The 17,598-nt window shown below is 31.3% G+C and overlaps 1 protein-coding gene across 3 annotated transcripts in view; it reads right to left on the bottom strand.

Moving 5' to 3' along the window:
• The window catches only part of LOC106458141 (protein stoned-B-like), a 49,738-nt gene that overhangs the window by 21,858 nt on the left and 10,282 nt on the right, over nt 1–17,598 (bottom strand). For 2 of the 3 annotated variants that reach the window (XM_022384286.1, XM_013917600.2), the window contains exon 2: nt 3,168–6,511. In XM_022384286.1, coding sequence (XP_022239994.1) covers nt 3,168–6,497 — 3,330 coding nt within the window. In that variant the 5' untranslated portion in view covers nt 6,498–6,511. Of the gene's footprint in view, nt 1–3,167; nt 6,512–15,636; nt 16,265–17,598 lie in introns of those variants that run through there. The other variant, XM_022384287.1, reaches the window with a different exon arrangement.

Below are 17,598 nucleotides of genomic sequence, written 5' to 3'. Positions count from 1 at the left end.
AACAAAGAGGTCACATGACCGGATACTGTTACCAGACTTAGAAACCTTGTCGAAAACATTGTACATTTGCTGTTATGTTAAACTTATATCAAAGGTTTTCTTCATTTCCCATAGATTTCCTTAGTTACTACACCACATCCTTCTTACTGTTTACATCACAGAGATTTCTTTAGTTACTACACCACATCCTTCTTATTGTTTACATCACAGAGATTTCTTTAGTTACTACACCACATCCTTCTTACTGTTTACATCACAGAGATTTCTTTAGTTACTACACCACATCCTTCTTACTGTTTACATCACAAAGATTCTCTTAGTTACTTTGCCACTTTGTTTAGATCATAGATTTCCTTAGTTACTACACCATAAACCCTTCTTACTGTTAACATCACAGAGATTTCTTTAGTTACTACACCACATCCTTCTTATTGTTTACATCACAGAGATTTCTTTAGTTACTACACCACATCCTTCTTACTGTTTACATCACAGAACTTCTCTTAGTTACTAAACCACAAACCACTCCTATTGTTGACATCACAGAACTTCCATTAGTTACTAAACCACAAGCCATTCCTACTGTTTACATCACAGAACTTTCATTAGTTACTAACCCACAAGCCATTCCTACTGTTTACATCACAGAACTTCCATTAGTTACTAAACCACAAGCCATTCTTACTGTTTGCATGAAAGATTTCATATGTAGCTACACCACAAGCCCTTCTTATTGTTTACATCACAGAACTTCCCATAGTTACTAAACCACAAACCATTCCTATTGTTGACATCACAGAACTTCCCTTAGTTACTAAACCACAAACCATTCCTATTGTTGACATCACAGAACTTCCTTTAGTTACTAAACCACAAACCATTCCTATTGTTTACATCACAGAACTTCCCTTAGTTACTAAACAGTAAGCCATTCTTACTGTTTACATGAAAGAGATTTCATATGTAGCTACACCACAAGCCCTTCTTATTGTTTACATCATAGACATTTCCTTAGTTACTACATCACAAACCATTCCTGCTGTTTACATCATAGAACTTCCATTAGTTACTAAACCACAAGCCATTCCTACTGTTTACATCACAAAACTTCCATTAGTTACTAAACCACAAGCCATTCCTACTGTTTACATCACAGAACTTCCCTTAGTTATTAAACAGTAAGCCATTCTTATTGTTTACATCATAGACATTTCCTTAGTTACTACATCACAAACCCTACTTATTGTTTATATAATAGAAATTTCTTAGGTGTAATAAACATTTATTTATATTTCTTTGGTACACACATAGTATCCAAATATGCTGCAAGTCATGAACTTTTCCTAAACCAAGAAGTAGAATATTGCTAATGGCACTACCAGTTCCCACTGAAGTTTTTAACTGTCATTTCAGACCCTGGTACAACAGTTGATTTTCTTATTTACTACACAATTTTTTTCCTCCCATAGAAAAATTCCTATTCATTGCATGTAAAAGGCCACAAGAGACCAAAACATTTACCCAAAGCAAAAACAGTACAATACATATATAATATATATATATGGAACTTCCTACCCATCAACAATAATACTTTACTAATGAAAATTCCAGGACACGCATTCAGATTTCTATAACTTGAATTATATTTTATTAAACCTACATTTTCATACCTCAAACAATCCCACTAGTAGAAACTGAAACAATCTTAGTCTTGTGAGGCATGAGATTCATAATAACCACATAAGAAACACTACAATCATCAAACTCGTTATTTATTTGTTTAATTAAGCCAATATTTCAAGAAAGGTTTCTTTATTGAAACTTCAAATTCAAAAGCTTTTTCAGGTGCAGGACTTTTCAGGACCTCAAAAACCTATGCAAACCTAGTAATTATTTCTTTATACAAGTCACTAGTTAGGTCTCACTGAAAATATTTTGTATAGTTTTGGTCACATTATCTAAGAATGAGTTCAGATGAGTTTTAAACTAAAATGATTTAGTGGATGGAAAAAATGATCTTATGGAGACACGTTAAAATATCTTCTTTTCTCTTCAGAAAATATTGGTAAGAGATAATCTTATTGGAGTTTACAAAATTATCCACAGGGTCAATAAAATAAAGGTCTCTAACCACTTGGTGATAAATCAGGAAGAAATATAATGAGAGGACACAGGCTTAGGATTTGGAAAACACAGATAATACTCCAATTAGGATAGTTCTGTTATTCTAACAGGGTGATAAGCTAATGGATTGAATTGTCATCAACACTAGTGGAAGTTAACACCTTACACAAGTTTAAGAGACAAAATGAGGACTGCCAAATTGTTCATATGTTATGTTAATATTCAAAGCTCTTGTGTTAGATCACTTAAAAATACAGCCTGAAATTAGGAACAGCACTTTCTAAATTTCAAGCTTTAATGAATTACTGTATTAACATACACAACTCATTAACTGGTCAAAAACTTAAAATATAACTTTCTACATTCCTGTATTGTGATTTCTGTTAATTCAGTAATAAATAACACACAAGAGCTGAACAGTTTAATCCAACTATATGAACAGAGAACATTGTAGAGTAATAACTGAAACAAGTTCTGCTGCAGAGTTAGAAACAATTTCATGCAAAATATTCAGTCTAAAGCAGAGGTTACATGTAGCTTTACATATCAATTTAATAGTTTTTATGATGATTAGACACCACAAATCAAAAATATAATATTCCTAACAAGCATCTAATTTGAAAAAGTTAACAAATTCATCACATTTATGATATATCCTAAAAGTTATTTTATTTTGTTTAGATTAAAATAAAGAGGTTGTTTTAAATAAGAATGACATGTTTAGTATAAATAATAATATTTTCTAAATTTTCTCATTTCCAGTAGATTTACTGATATTATTTTTTTTTCTTTAAAATAATTGTAGAAAATGTACAGTTGATGGAAGCTGGGAATAAAACACCTAAATTAAAAACAACATAATAACATCATAGTTTCAACACAGTTCATAAAAATGAATTATTTGTTATTGTAAGAGTATCAAGTGAACAAATTTGTTCTATTTTAATAAAAATTGTTATCTTTGAAACATATTGAAATACCATTTTCATTATAAGAAAAATATACTGAATACAATATGATACAAAATAATATATTATACATGCCTGTAACGGGAGTTCCTGAAAAGGATCATTATCTTCTTGTTTGTTGAAGAGTTGCAATATGCTGTTTTCTGATAATTTCAAAAACACTTTCTTCCAAAAGCGATTTCCAGTAATTTTCTTTTTACTTGGTTGCCTCAGCATCATTTCCCAACCATCTCCTTCAAACTTTGGTGGAAACACTTCAAGTGGCTGAGAAGTATCTTCATCAAAGAGAGGTGTTGGAGGTGTTTCTGTAGAATCTGTCCTATGAACCCCCGATTCTCCAAGTGCAGGTGGGGGTTCTTCAGATTGAACACTAGCCTCTTCAAACTTTTCTTGCCCAAATCCTTCTATCAGAATGTCATTTGAATCTTTATCAAATGGATTAAATCTGGATGTTGTTATCTGTGGTGAGGGACTTTTTGTTGGTGTCTTTGGTGGTGGAGGTAACAGTGGTGGTGGTTCTAAACCTAAGGAAGACAGTTCTCCTTTCTCTCTCATTTTTGGCTTGATAACCACAGAAAAATCCTCTGTGTCATCATCATCAAATGAATCTCGAGATGGTTCTTTTGGTGGTAATTTTATAGGAGTATTTTCATGTGGCTTGGTTATAGAAAGGAATGGATCAAACAAATCTACTGTCCCAAATCCCTTTTCATCATCTTCATCTGTTTTTGAGCTCCCTTTTGGTGCAGCAAATGGATCAAATTCATCATCAACTGTTACATCTGTATCAAACTTTTCAATTGCTTGTTCAAATTTTGCAGCAAAAGCTTCAAAAGCTGCAGTATCTGTGTATGGTACAGAGTCTTTCACTGGTTCCAAATGTATATTACTTGTGTCAAATGGATCTATTGATGTGCTCTTCTGTTCTGATACATCTGGGAAAGAGGCAAAAGCATCAAACTCACTAACTGACGATACTAGTTGAGAGTCAGTTTTTGTAGTTGTGGGCATTTGTCCAAACATATCATCAAATGGTGGAACTTCTCTTTTAGAATTATATGGCAATGAATTTTTCTCCTGGCTAACAACACTAGGGGAAAGTACCTCAAAATCAGAAATCCCTGAAAAACCTTGAGAAAAAGAACTTTTTTCATCCACACTATCTGCCAATTTACCACCACTGCCTTTATCTGGCACAATGAAAGCAGTTGCTGAATCCTCAATTGGAGGTTTCTGCTCCTTAGAAATAGGGTCTTCCATAATCCCTAATTCTTTTGATTCAAAATGATCAAAAATAGCTTCCCCATTGTGTTCACTATCTCTTACTAATTTGTCTATATTCTCTTTTCCAAATTTTTCTTCTTCATCAATGAAACTACTCAAAATGGAAATGTTAGATTCTCTGTGAGTTTCATTTGACAAAGAAAATGGTTGATCATCCTTCTCAGAGCTTGGAAAGTTGTCGGAATAGCTTAAAGCATCAAATGCTTCATTGGAAAAAAGTGACTTGTCCCCATTTTTAGCATTAGTTTCAGGTAGTTTTTTAGTTTCTGATTTTGGTGGTGAAAAAAACTCAAAAGAATCGGTATTTTTATCTTCTACAGAAGAAATGGTCATTTCAGTGTGAGTAACTTGACTTTCTTTTGGGACTGTCGTTATTCTCCCAAAGTCAGCTACAGACTCTCGTGAATCTTTTACACTTTCAGTATTCCACATGTTACTACTCATAATGCTCTGGTGAATATTAGAACTAGGCTGACTTAGTACATGCCAAGCACTTTCACTAGATTCCTTTGACCCATCAGAAGTAAAAGGGTTAAATTGTTCATTAGTAGTCTGTGTGCCAAAAAAATCAGATTGATCTGCAATAGCAAATGGATCCACTTTTTTATCAAGTGTTTCTAAAATAGGCTGCTGCATATCTTTGACACTAGGTATTAATTTATCCTTGATACTACCATCATCACCAATTTCAAAAAATGGATCAAAAGTATCTTTTTCAGTTCCCTGTGAAGTTTCAGGTGGAAGACCAAATATAAGAACACTTGAACTTTTGTCCTGGGAACAAGATTGAGAGTCTAAAGTACCATCCACAACAGAAGAATGAGCAGAAGAATCTAGACCAAATGGATCAAATAATGAATCTGTTTTTTCACAAACACCCTGTGACTGTTCTTTCACAGCTTTTGACACATCAGAAGAAAATGTATCACTTAACAAGTCAATGTTTTGAGTTCCAAGGCTATTAGAAGGCACTTCATCAAAGGGGTTTGTGCCTGCTTTATAATGACTAGAGGAGTCAACATCAAATGGGCTGACTGATGGTCCCATGGACTGGTTGACAACAGATTCTGAATAAAATGGGTTACTCATTGTCTCAATATCAGCTTTAGAAGTTTCTCCTGGTATTAAGACAGTTTCAAGTGCAACACTCTTTAAATTTTTTTCATCAAAAGCATTATATTTTATTTCACTAGATCTTTCACTTCTTTTGTCAACATCAAACACGCTACTTTCTTTATCCTCAAGAACCTTTTCTGTGCAAACTCTTCTAGAAACTTCAAAAGTATTAACAAATGATGTATCAAATGGATCAGAACTTTCCCTTAGATCATTTTGAGTCTCGATTAATGTACTATCACTTGTAACATGTTTTACCAAAGATAAATCCGTTGACAAGTCTACAAAAGTTGTATCAAATGGATCATTTCTTTCCTTGTTTTCATCTTCTAATAAAAATTCAACATTAGGGTTTAAAGAGGTGCTTGCATCATCCTTATGAAAGCCAAATTCTTCTTCCAAAGAAAATTCTAACTGTTGATGAGATTCTTGTTTGGGAGATTCTGGAAATGTCTTAATTTCCTTAGCTAATTCTTCACTTAAACCAAATTCTTCTTCTAATGAAAATTCTAAGTTTGGATGAGATTCTTGTTCTTGACACTCATGGAATGCTTTAGTTTCTTGTTCACTTACTTCTGTTGTCTTTTCAAGCTTTGGAGGAGGTGGTCTTGGTGGGGGTTTTGAGCTTTTAACAGACTTATCTTGATCTGAGCTGGAGATATCAAAGTCTTCTGGAAAAGATGAATCTTCTTCAAAATTTATCCATGTTTTGGCACCAGAAGGAAGTGATTGATGTTCTTCCTCATCCAAATATTCAGGTCTATCTAAGTCAGTTATGGCACTTTCGTCTTTTAATTTACTAAGGGATGTTTGAGATTTTTGAAGTGTCTCTTGAACTTTCTGGGTTAGTTGCTGAAAAAACTGCCACTCTTCTGTGTTTCGTTCTTGAGGTTGATCATCACTTTCTTTTGGCCATGACTGCTGACTCTGTACATAAGTATCAAATTCTTCTTCACTGTCATGTCCTTTTTTGTGTCCCTTAATTTTCTTCTTTATAAAGTTCATCTACGCCAACTAACCTGGTTCAGAATAGAAACAAAGCAAGTTGATTTCTTTCAAAACATAACTAATTTCAGTAAGTAATGTTTCAATAATTAAGCATTAACAAAGGTTTGTACATTCCTTGTGTTATAAAATGAAATATTAACAGTAACTAATTATATTGAAAAATAAGATGGAAATCAAAACATTTATATGTAGATCTTAAAAAAGAAAGCTCTATGTTCAATCTTATTGTTGTAATGATTTCTACTGTTGGGTAATTGCTTTTGAATATTTGGGAAGAATAAGAATGCAATGTCCACTCCATTTAATAATAAAGATTATTCTTTCTTTTACTACAAATTCTACAGTTTTTGTTACTTACTTACTATTCACTGAATAACAGGCCTGATTTAATAATTTTACTTACTTGCTAATCTTCTCACACATATTTTTCTTCTTATATCTCTGTTACTCTGTCATAAACACAATTTGTACATTACAGCACTGAACTAAATAACTGTCTAAAAGTAACGTACACAAGTTACAGACTTATTCATCAGCTAACAAACACTCTCAATAGTGGCAAACAAACTAATCAATAATCCACTTTATTTATTCTAGTTTGCATTTTATGTTCTTCAAACTGTTCTAAAACTGAAAAATGTTCCACATGTTAGATCATGTTCTCGTTATATGACATCACATTCCATTTTACTGAAACACGATACAAATTTCTAGCAACATGTAGATTAAAAACAGTCTATAACATTACGTTTTACAGTTGTTTAGTTTTTTACTTTTTTAATTTTGATATATTATCATTGTTTGCTATTACATAATACCATTTCACAAATCCCAATTTTTCTCATATAAATGTTGTAGATTTTTATCATAATTTTACCTTTATGTAAATACTCAAGTTCAAAATACACAACTTTTTCATGCACATAGCATAGGTACAAAAATTGGTCTCAAACAGGTCTGAGATGGTAGTCTAAAATAGGTGCCAATCCAGGTTGTCTTAACCATTACATGGTATAGTCAGTTTTATATGGCAAGCATCTTCTTAGTGCAAAGCACTTTTGCAACTGTCAGAGCTGAGAAATGAGTCAAACTAATAGCAGTATTTTTTTTTTATTGTCACTGGTTAAGTTATATAGAATTTGAAAGTTAAAAGAGAAACTATGCTTAAGAATTTGCATGGCTGCTTCTTTATGACTTCACAGTTAGATGACAAGCACTCTTCAATTCATATTTTTATCATTTATTCTTCAGGGTAATCACAGGCACAAATCTAATTTTATTTTATTTAGATCTATGTGCATAAGGTCTGTCCACAGGACCATACTCATATTGAAGAATTAATGTGCATCATAATTCCAAACTTACTCAGTGTATATTCAGGAAATTTGGTAAGCTATTAGCAAACATTAAGTATTTTGTTCATGAAAAAATAAGAATTTTTAATAAAGTATTTTTACTAAAGATTTGCCTGTAACGTTACTGAGTAATTATGACTCACACTCTGGCTAGTCTGAGTGCAAGGTGATTTTCATGTTAAAAATATATATTTTTTTTCATTTTAGAGTTTCATATTTCCTTTACATAATCCTTAGAACCTCTTATATGAATATAAAGTTTTTTTCAGTAAAACTTTATATTTTATCCATTATTTACTCTATCCTAATACTAACTGTAGTTAAATCAGTAACATAGGGTAAAATGAACAGTTGAAAAATACAAAATAAATCTTACTTACTTAATGTTCTGAAGCTATTATAATTTAACTGGCCTACTAACTAAGCTATAAATGGGTTAAATAAATCCTGTTAGCTAGTCGAGCTGATATGAAATAGCAAGCAATAAAAATGAGCCCAAATAATTTAATAACTGTGATAAGAACAAGCTAACCTTAGAGAAAATTCAATAAACTAAAATCTTCTCTTTCTATTAGTTATAAATAATCCAACAGCAAATGTCAAAGAGAATTATTGGCATTTTTTGAAAGACAAGATTTGATAGGAAGGCAAGGCAAGTGGGTTTAACTTTGTTTATATCTCAGTAAAGCAAGAAGGTTGGAGGCTATAAGTTTAGATTATGGCTTAAAAATATCTATACTATAAGTGTGTAATTTGTGCCAAATTCAGAAGATCATATAGTGTAGAAAGAAAATCTAAAATGGGCAATTTAAAGCAAAGAAATGTCATGTGATAAAGAAAAGTGAAGATTGAGAATTTATTTTTATATTTCCTTTTGAAATCAAAAAACTAAACCTCATATAATATTACAATTTTTACAAATTTGACAAATAAATCAAATTTTAATATAGGTTTTAATTTCTTAATGTTCAAAGGAAATATTTGAAAAAATCCTCAATCTACCTTTGTATGAGAATCATGATATTTATTTTCTAGTTTTTGCCATTTCTCTAATTTATTTACCACCCTTCTCCAAAATAAGGAATTTAACATAAATTAAATTACTCATTATAATATAGATAATACTAATACAAAGTCTAATTTTTATAGCCTTCAATATCCTTTGTTTACACAGACATAAATTAGAAAGTCAGACATACTTGCCACATCCACCTATCACATTCTCTCTTTCAAAAATTGCCTATAATTCTCTTTAAGATTTTATATGATTTATAACCAGAAGAAAGGTAAAGTTTTAATCTCTCAAATAACATATTATATTATGTTGTTTTCAGTACAGAATATTGCTAATTTCGTTTTCAGTTTGAAACTTTCTTTCACAGTATGGCTCTTATGCCATAGTTAGAAAGCCAGTTAAATTATAATACTTACAATACATTGTTTTGTGCATGTAATTATTCTGTGTTTTCAGGTGAATTATTTAGTGTACTAGTACCATCAGCATAAAAAAGTAAGCTTAAACTTCATCAGCAACTGAGAGCAAAAAACAAGTAGTGAAAGGTAAGTACTATATTTCTTGTTTTTCATGTATTATTTTTTGTTATAAAAGTAACTAAAATCAGAAACTTAATAAATTAGATTAGGTAAAATAATGAAAAATAATAATTCTTCATGAAGCATGCTCTCAAGTATATGCCAAATGCCCCTATGATTTACAACTTGTATGGAAGGATTATTAGTCACAGTTCAAAGGGTAATAAAACAATAAAATTAAGTAGAAACAGATTTATACTGTTACAGGCCTTAAGGTATTTAGAATAAAATATGTGTTTCCTGTTACAATCTGCAGTCATTCCGAAAAGAAAAATAATGGTAATTTAGATTTATATGGTATTTTTTGTTATGATGGTTACAAGGTTGGTCATTGACCAAGACCATATAGAGTTAGAGTAGAGAAAATAACACACAAAATATAAAGATTAAATTTTTAAAAAATGTTTCATATTTATTTAGAAGGTTTTAGAGGTTATACACACACACACACAAAATTTGAAAATTTCAGAAGAAAGTATTTTTAATCTTAACATGAAAATGACTTTGCACTCAGAGCAGTCAACACTCGGACCCCATATATTCATGGACAAGTATTTAACAAAATACTTAATTAAAAATACTGATTTTGTGTATATAAAAAACTTGCATTGTTTGCTGAACACTTGCTAACTTTTGTGAAAATATATTAAAAGTTATAGTAGAAGATCTGATGATTACTTTGTGGTCACAAGATCGGTCACCTCAACCAACCCCATATGGAAGAAGTTAAATTTTCTCTGCAACCCTGTAAAAGGTCATGACATGCACACTTTGACCCCACACCCTTAAGGTTAATTTTTTTAACATTAGTTTGCTTCTACTCATTTTCAATTCAGTTTAATTTCATTCATCTTAATTTCATTCTGGCATTTATAAGCTTGGTTAATAAAAGCTGTTACAGCTTGTTAACACCAAGTTGTCTCATCTTCAATTATTTCCAAGTCACAGACTATTTGTCTACATTTCTACCAACCAAAACTTGAGCCTTCTGTTATTGGTAGGTTACTAGTAAATCCATGTTTAATACACTTTAGTCAAAATATTACCGAACAACTGTATCTGAATACATATAAGCAAAATATTAATAGAAATACCTGAATTGTACAATGGTTTTACAATTTTGAGTTATTTTATGGCACAAAACCAGTAGAACACTTCTCATCACTGCACATTTTATTTAAAAAATAAAAATGAATTGTGTGAAAAACAATCCTTCAGTAACCCTTTCACTGTAATCTTGGTATGAAGACATGTGATTCTTTGATTTGAAAGTGGAATCTTCTGAAAATTTTGCCAAGTGTAAAAGTTAATTGTCCAGCTCTACTAGGAGGTGAAGCCAAAACTGATTTTAAGCATTTCTGACATTTAAAACGCATTTTTCAAATATCTTGGGAAAGAATTATGCATACTTTATCTTTTGCAATTTTCAAATCACATTTTTCTCTAACCACTCCCACCTCTTTTGGACTAATTTGTTGATGTCTTTAACACTCAACAACAACCATTATAGTTATTCTTTCCAGAAATTCTGTTGTTCTTAGGAAATGTACAATTGTTTGCTCCATAATAAAATACACAAATAGGATATTGCTATACAACATGATGTAACTTATGTGCTTTATTTGTGCATTTTATGCCTTCAGACAAATATAAAACTCCTACAATAAGCAGAAATTGGTATTTTGATTTTTTGAGGGGGATATCTTTTATAGAGGCAATGAATTTTATTTAAGCCCACAATTTCATATTCCTAAGACGTCAAGATTTAGACAGCATCTAAACATGGAAATCTGTTGAAGAATTACATTTTTAAATAGTCCTTTAAACTTATTCTCTGAGTTTTCATATGGTCAAGGGTCAAAGGGCATGTCATCATGTTTGTAGACTTACATTCAAAATTTTATTGAACTACTATCTTATGAATCTATATCAATAAGTTTGGTATCAAATTGCATATTAAAATCATATTTTTAGTATTATACATTAGTAAATTTCTTAATTTAAAATTAGATATTAAAAACAATGCTAAATATAAATTTTTTTTGTCACATGGTATGTTGAATGCAGCTTTGGTTCAAATTAGATATTTGTGATGTCCAAATACAAAGTCTATAGATTCTTATGAATTAGAAACTCAAATTACCAATACTGACAAGCTAGAACATAAAGACGACTGTTGAATTGAATAACATATTACAAGCATGCTCACTGGTTTTTAGACCTAATTTAACTGCTCTAGTAACAACCATTAAGAATAAAATACTGCTGAATATTTGTTACATTCTTATCCACAAAAGTTCTGTTGTATATGATATAGGCCTCTGCATGTTTTCACCAAGAGAGCAAGAGCATAAAAATTAAGACAAGAGTCAGCAACATTGTTGATTCAAATTCAAATTACCCATTCACAGAAATCATCAGTCTTAGATTTTAAATACTCTTAAAAGTAAAATAATACAAAACACAGTGAGGTTGGAGAATTTTAAATTTTAACATATAATTGATTTATTGCTGAACCACGCAGAATCATGACTAATACAAGTTAACAAAAAGAACTGACAATCATTTGAAGACATGCCACAAAGAACAATTTCAAACAAATGAAACTTTTCTGTGTGACAAAAATTGGTAGGCCTACCCTCATTCTACTCACCATATTTTTTCTTAATATTTGAGCTGATTTCAGATATGACCTTGAATGACTGAAAAAGTTCAGATTTCCACAAAACACTTAGGAAAATATTTCAACCATGATTATATGAAAGTCCAGTTTCAAATAATGCATCATGAACCCACCACAAGAAATTAATTTGTTGTTTCAATTTAACTTCCTTACATTAATAACGAAAGTAACATTTTAGAACCTAACCACATCTCTCTTATTCCAAGTTCTACAGAGTTCTAAGTTACTAATATAATTTTTTTAAATAACTTAACACAAAAACCAAGGCTGAATTTATGGATGTGTGCATATTGCAAAACCAACTTCTTAATTCTGTAAAATTTTAACATTTTACAAGTAGTTATTTAGGTGCTGCAGATGCCACATATATAAAACTAGATGTACTTCTAGAGAGTCCCCAAAAGTGTTTTGTTTCAAGAGTAAATAAAACCAAAATTAAGAGTAACAGGTAATTTTATTTCTTGCTTTTAAATTCATATGACATTCTGTGTTGTAGCCTACAGAATGCATAATTCTTCTTGTGATTTATGGCATGTGCACATTTTACTGATATCACAACAAAACAAACTGCAGCATTAAGCTCGATTAGTCACTCTGCGACATCGTATTACACAATATATAACACAAATTTAATATATATAAAAGAAGCCGATCATTGATATGAATTCATTTTTTTTTAAATTGCAATACTCCCATTACCTTGGAATAATTATATTGTGCTAGGTACTAGCGTTTTGGAACTAAAATAAAGTAGACATTTTAATGGAAGTAAACTGTCTGGTAAAATTAAGATTTCTCTGGTGAAGTAAAAGCATAGACTAGGTGTGATTCGAACCTGCAATCTTGCTAATTAACAAATTTTATTCAATTAAGCTATTGAATAAGTTCATAAATATATAATAATTGTTGTTGTAACAAATGCCCATTATAAACATTAGTTCAAAATACTACTGTGTTTGTGACATTCCAGTCGGGCTGATGAGGTCTGTATTAAGTGAAACGCATCATTCTCGATGGATATGATGGGCATAGTGTAGTTGAAATATATTATACACTCTTATTCTTCTTGAAAACCCTTAACAGACCGAATAAGGAATTTAGTGTTAAAAAATAGGAAAGTCCTAACACTAATGTTTTATGAACAACTCATTAAAAAACTTTAGGTATTTGCATTTTGTTGACTTTTGGCACTTCCTCTCAGTCCTGTTCAAAGTAATCAGTTCTTTAAGCATGATTTTACAGAGGAAATATCTAATTCTTCCTGAAGCCATTTCATCATTGAAATAGATTACTGCTATTGTAAAAAGCCTAAAGCCACACTCTTTCCCAAATGAATCTTTACAGGAGTTTCTGACTTGAGTAACTTCTCAGTTTTCTTCTGAAAAAACATAACAGGCAATGTTTCAAACTATGAAATTATCAGGATTCTCTAAAAACACAACATTAACTGCAACCAGCAACTTGTGTGTCACAAGTAAAACGGGTATATCCCATTCTTAGATGTACACTAAAGAAATATGATGGTAGTGTGATTTGTTTGTTTTCAGGTATTTGTAAAGAACTATTCAAGGTCCATCTACACTAGCTGTTCCTAATTTTGAACTGACAGACTAGAGGGAAGGCAGCTAATCAACAGCACCTACTACCAACTCTTGGGCTACTTTTGACTGACCAAATAGTGAGATTTGTCCATCATTGTTATATGCATCCACAGGCCCAAAGTGTAAAGCATGTTTTCCTGGCAATAACAGGACATGAAAAATGGACCCACAGATCCACAGTCAGGCATAATAACCACTGGGTCATGATCAGACCTAGAGTGGGGTAGCAGAAAAGTTGGAGCATGTCTGGTAAAAAAATAAATAATAGAACAGAGAACATCTGATTGCAAAATTGTATAGATATGTTTAATCTTGTAACCTATATACTATAAATAATTATCTACAATAATGTTTCAACCATGTCTGATATTTATATAATACAAAATATTTCTATCAAATTTTATTCATTTGAGTACAAACTTAATCAACTCTGCAACTTTCACCTTTCAGAATCAAAGCTACCATAGTTTAATATTCCTTCTTTATAAAACCTGAAGCTGATTTTCCACTCAGCAAATAAAAACTGGTCACCTTTGAACTAAAAAAAGTAAAATCTAAATCTAAGTTTCAGGTAAACTTAATAAGATTATTGCATGCATAATGTAACTTATGGTGGTTTGAAAAGTTTTTTGTATTTGTTAAGAATCCATTTCTGTAAATATAATGTATATGATAAACAATATAATATGTAAATAATAAATCCCTCCTCTAATCACAGTGCAATGATCTTAAATACAAAGAATGCTAAATAAAGCTCATTTAAAAACATTATTACTAACTGGGGTATTTACAGATAACAAAAATTCCTCTGAGTTGTTCCACAAATGCTATCTGAATTTAAAACTCATATATTTTAAGTAACTGACTGTAAACCAAAATATAAAATGAAAATTGAATGTTGTACACTATAAATAAATGATGCAAAATAATTCATATTCTAAAACTAAATACAGCATATATGCAAACATAAAATTATGATGTTATAATACACCTTGGCTATAGTAACAATGGCATCTTACTGAGAGCACCTGGTGTGTAAAAATGTCATTCTTGGCATCCTTAGTTAAGCTGTTAGATACCACACATTTTATTTGAAAACTTATCACAGTAAAACTTTTGATAAGAGAATATCATCTTTAAATATGGAAGAGAAAAACCACTAATTTGTGTTCATATGTTATAAAAGGCTTTAATTACTTCAAAAATCGATTCTCTTGCTTATTTCTTAAAAAAGAAAAAGTTGCCTTCATAACTACTGCTTTTGAATGAATGACCCACAGATTAAAAATAAACCTAAAATTCAAACCAATTCATAAAAAGCTAGATTTATATGTAAACATTTTAAATCCTAATAATGAACTGCATAAATTTAAACTCTAAAAACTAACATTGTTACATATATTCTAGATTTTAAAGATCACTAATTACACTTGTTGCTAGGCGACCACTGACAACAGAATAACTATGGAGGTGTAGAAGTTTATTACTACGTATACAAAATATTGGATATCCACCTAGTAATAACTTAAATTTTATTATGAAAGTATAAAGTATCCTTTTTTAAATAGTTTTATACTTCAAGTAGTATGATTATTCAATAATTAACGTTATTCAGTATTATACAGGTGAAAAATGATCTACAACTACAAGTATAATGCAGTTCGTATTTATAATTTAACGATGAATATTTTTAGTATAGAAAATTAGATATAAAATATTTTAATATTATTTGATTTACTGCCATGTTTATCATTTATATGGCACTATTCACAATTCCTATGAAAACCATAAAAGTTAAAATACACATCCACCTCAAACATCCCCCTGTAATAGATTTACTGGATTTATGACAAAATTCTGGATTAAATAAATCTTTAGCAGTATTTCTATACCTCTTTACGTACCTAACACTACAGTTCGAAACCAAACCGAATCAGGAGATGCGGCACGTAAAGATCCTGTTATGGCCGCCCGTTGTAACCCGTATCTCCCACAACGCCTTGCGGCCATGCAGCAAAGACGACGACAGTGAAGTAGTTTGTTTTTAGGTTTGGCGAAGCGACAAATGACTTTCAATTTTATATACCTATCATGGAGTATTGCCCGCAGGGGGAAGTGGGAATGAAACAGATCAATAATTTCACACAGCGGTCCTTTTGGTTATTATTTAAAAATAAAAAGTTCGATTCTTTAACAACGTTCACTCTAAAGTAAGCATCGACAGAACCGTAATTTTAAGTTATTTAAGTTACCATGTCAAGTTACCGAACAATATGTGCACACTGATCGAATTCTCCTTAATGAATTTTATTTTAAGCCTGTATAATCACTTGGTAATACTTTTAAATTCTGCTTCTCGCGTGCAAACTAATTTCAGATAAAAAACAAAAACTCATTGGTAAAAGTCTTGACTTTTATTTCTCACCACCGGCCTAAACAGTTTCTCAAATACAAAAGACAGCGAAACAATGAAAAAGTATTAACGTGGATTTATACAAGTGCACACCGTTCAGCTTCTATCGGCAATGCTCATCAGCTGTGCTTTAAGTATAGAGGCGCGGCAAAGGAACGACTGACGGAATGCGCGCGACTGAGTAACAGTGTATGAGTAATAGAAAAACGATGGTATCATGTTGATCTGTATTGATCTATGTAATTTATCCATTAGGCTTCATATTCAAGTATAAGGACCCGTGACAACCAACTTATAACCCAATCCGAAGAACCTCTCTCTTTTTAAAGTACAGAGGAAATTTACCCAAATTTAATTGAGAAACGTGGACACACCTATCAAAACGTGTAAAGAATGCATATTACGAAATCGACACATTGTTTCCATGTATTTCAATACCTAGCAAGTTCAAATAAAAGTTTCTATCTAATGAAATCTAAGTTAAACAATGTAAACACTTAACACTCTGTCGATACAATATTTTCAAATGTTCTATACTTCCATTAAATTTTAATTATACAACAAAACCGTAAGCCTACAAATCAAATCACATTCATTTATAATAAACCCCGAGAAAATAATACAGTAACAATTAAGATGCGACAATGGTGCTAATTCAATATTTCAAAATTATATGAATTTTAGTTTCTTCTTTCACTGGGGCAAAATCACATATTACTTGCTTTAAGCCCAATTTCTATACAAGTTCGAGCTTGAAATTACTGCCATTCCAAGTTCAATCAGTCTAATTTGAGTCATGGTTGATTTCAGACGGGTTTTAAAATTGTGTTCCGGAAATTTCTTACTCTAGTCTAGTGCAACGGTGATAAACAAAGCCAGCAGAATCCACAGCTCATGGTTACTAATATGGCTATATTCCGATACTCGGATTTCCCACAAAGCAACACGTAGGTCCGACGACTAAGGTATCGCAGAATATGGGTTCGTTACTTTTCGAAGTACGACTGAGTTCGTCACAAAGGAGTCAACAAACAAAACTGTAAAAACTACAAGCTTACTAACAAAAAACAAAACAAAGTACAAGTGTTTCTGTGGTTGTGTTGGACTAGTGGAAGAGAAAGGTGTGAAGAGAAACCTTTACTGGTTCTCTCTAACCAGTCATGCGTGATCCCCCAACCCTGAAGCAAAAAGGAAAAAAAAACTATAAAATAAAAATCACTACACAATGTTAAGTTAAAGAAACACGCCTTAACACTTTTCCATGGTTTAAAGATCCAAAAATCTCTAAAACAACATTCCTAAAATCTGAATCTAAAGATTTACAAATGTTGGAACTTAGTTAAAATCTCCGAAGATCTCTATATCGTGTTTACAAAACCCCCATCCAGTTTAAATATTGTTGCGTCAGCGAGGTCACGTGACTAGTGTCACGCCACGTTTCTAGAACTATCTT

Source organism: Limulus polyphemus, unplaced genomic scaffold (genome assembly GCF_000517525.1).
Source record: "Limulus polyphemus unplaced genomic scaffold, Limulus_polyphemus-2.1.2 Scaffold420, whole genome shotgun sequence".
Taxonomy (NCBI): domain Eukaryota; kingdom Metazoa; phylum Arthropoda; class Merostomata; order Xiphosura; family Limulidae; genus Limulus; species Limulus polyphemus.
This window is presented reverse-complemented; position numbering and strand designations above follow the sequence as displayed.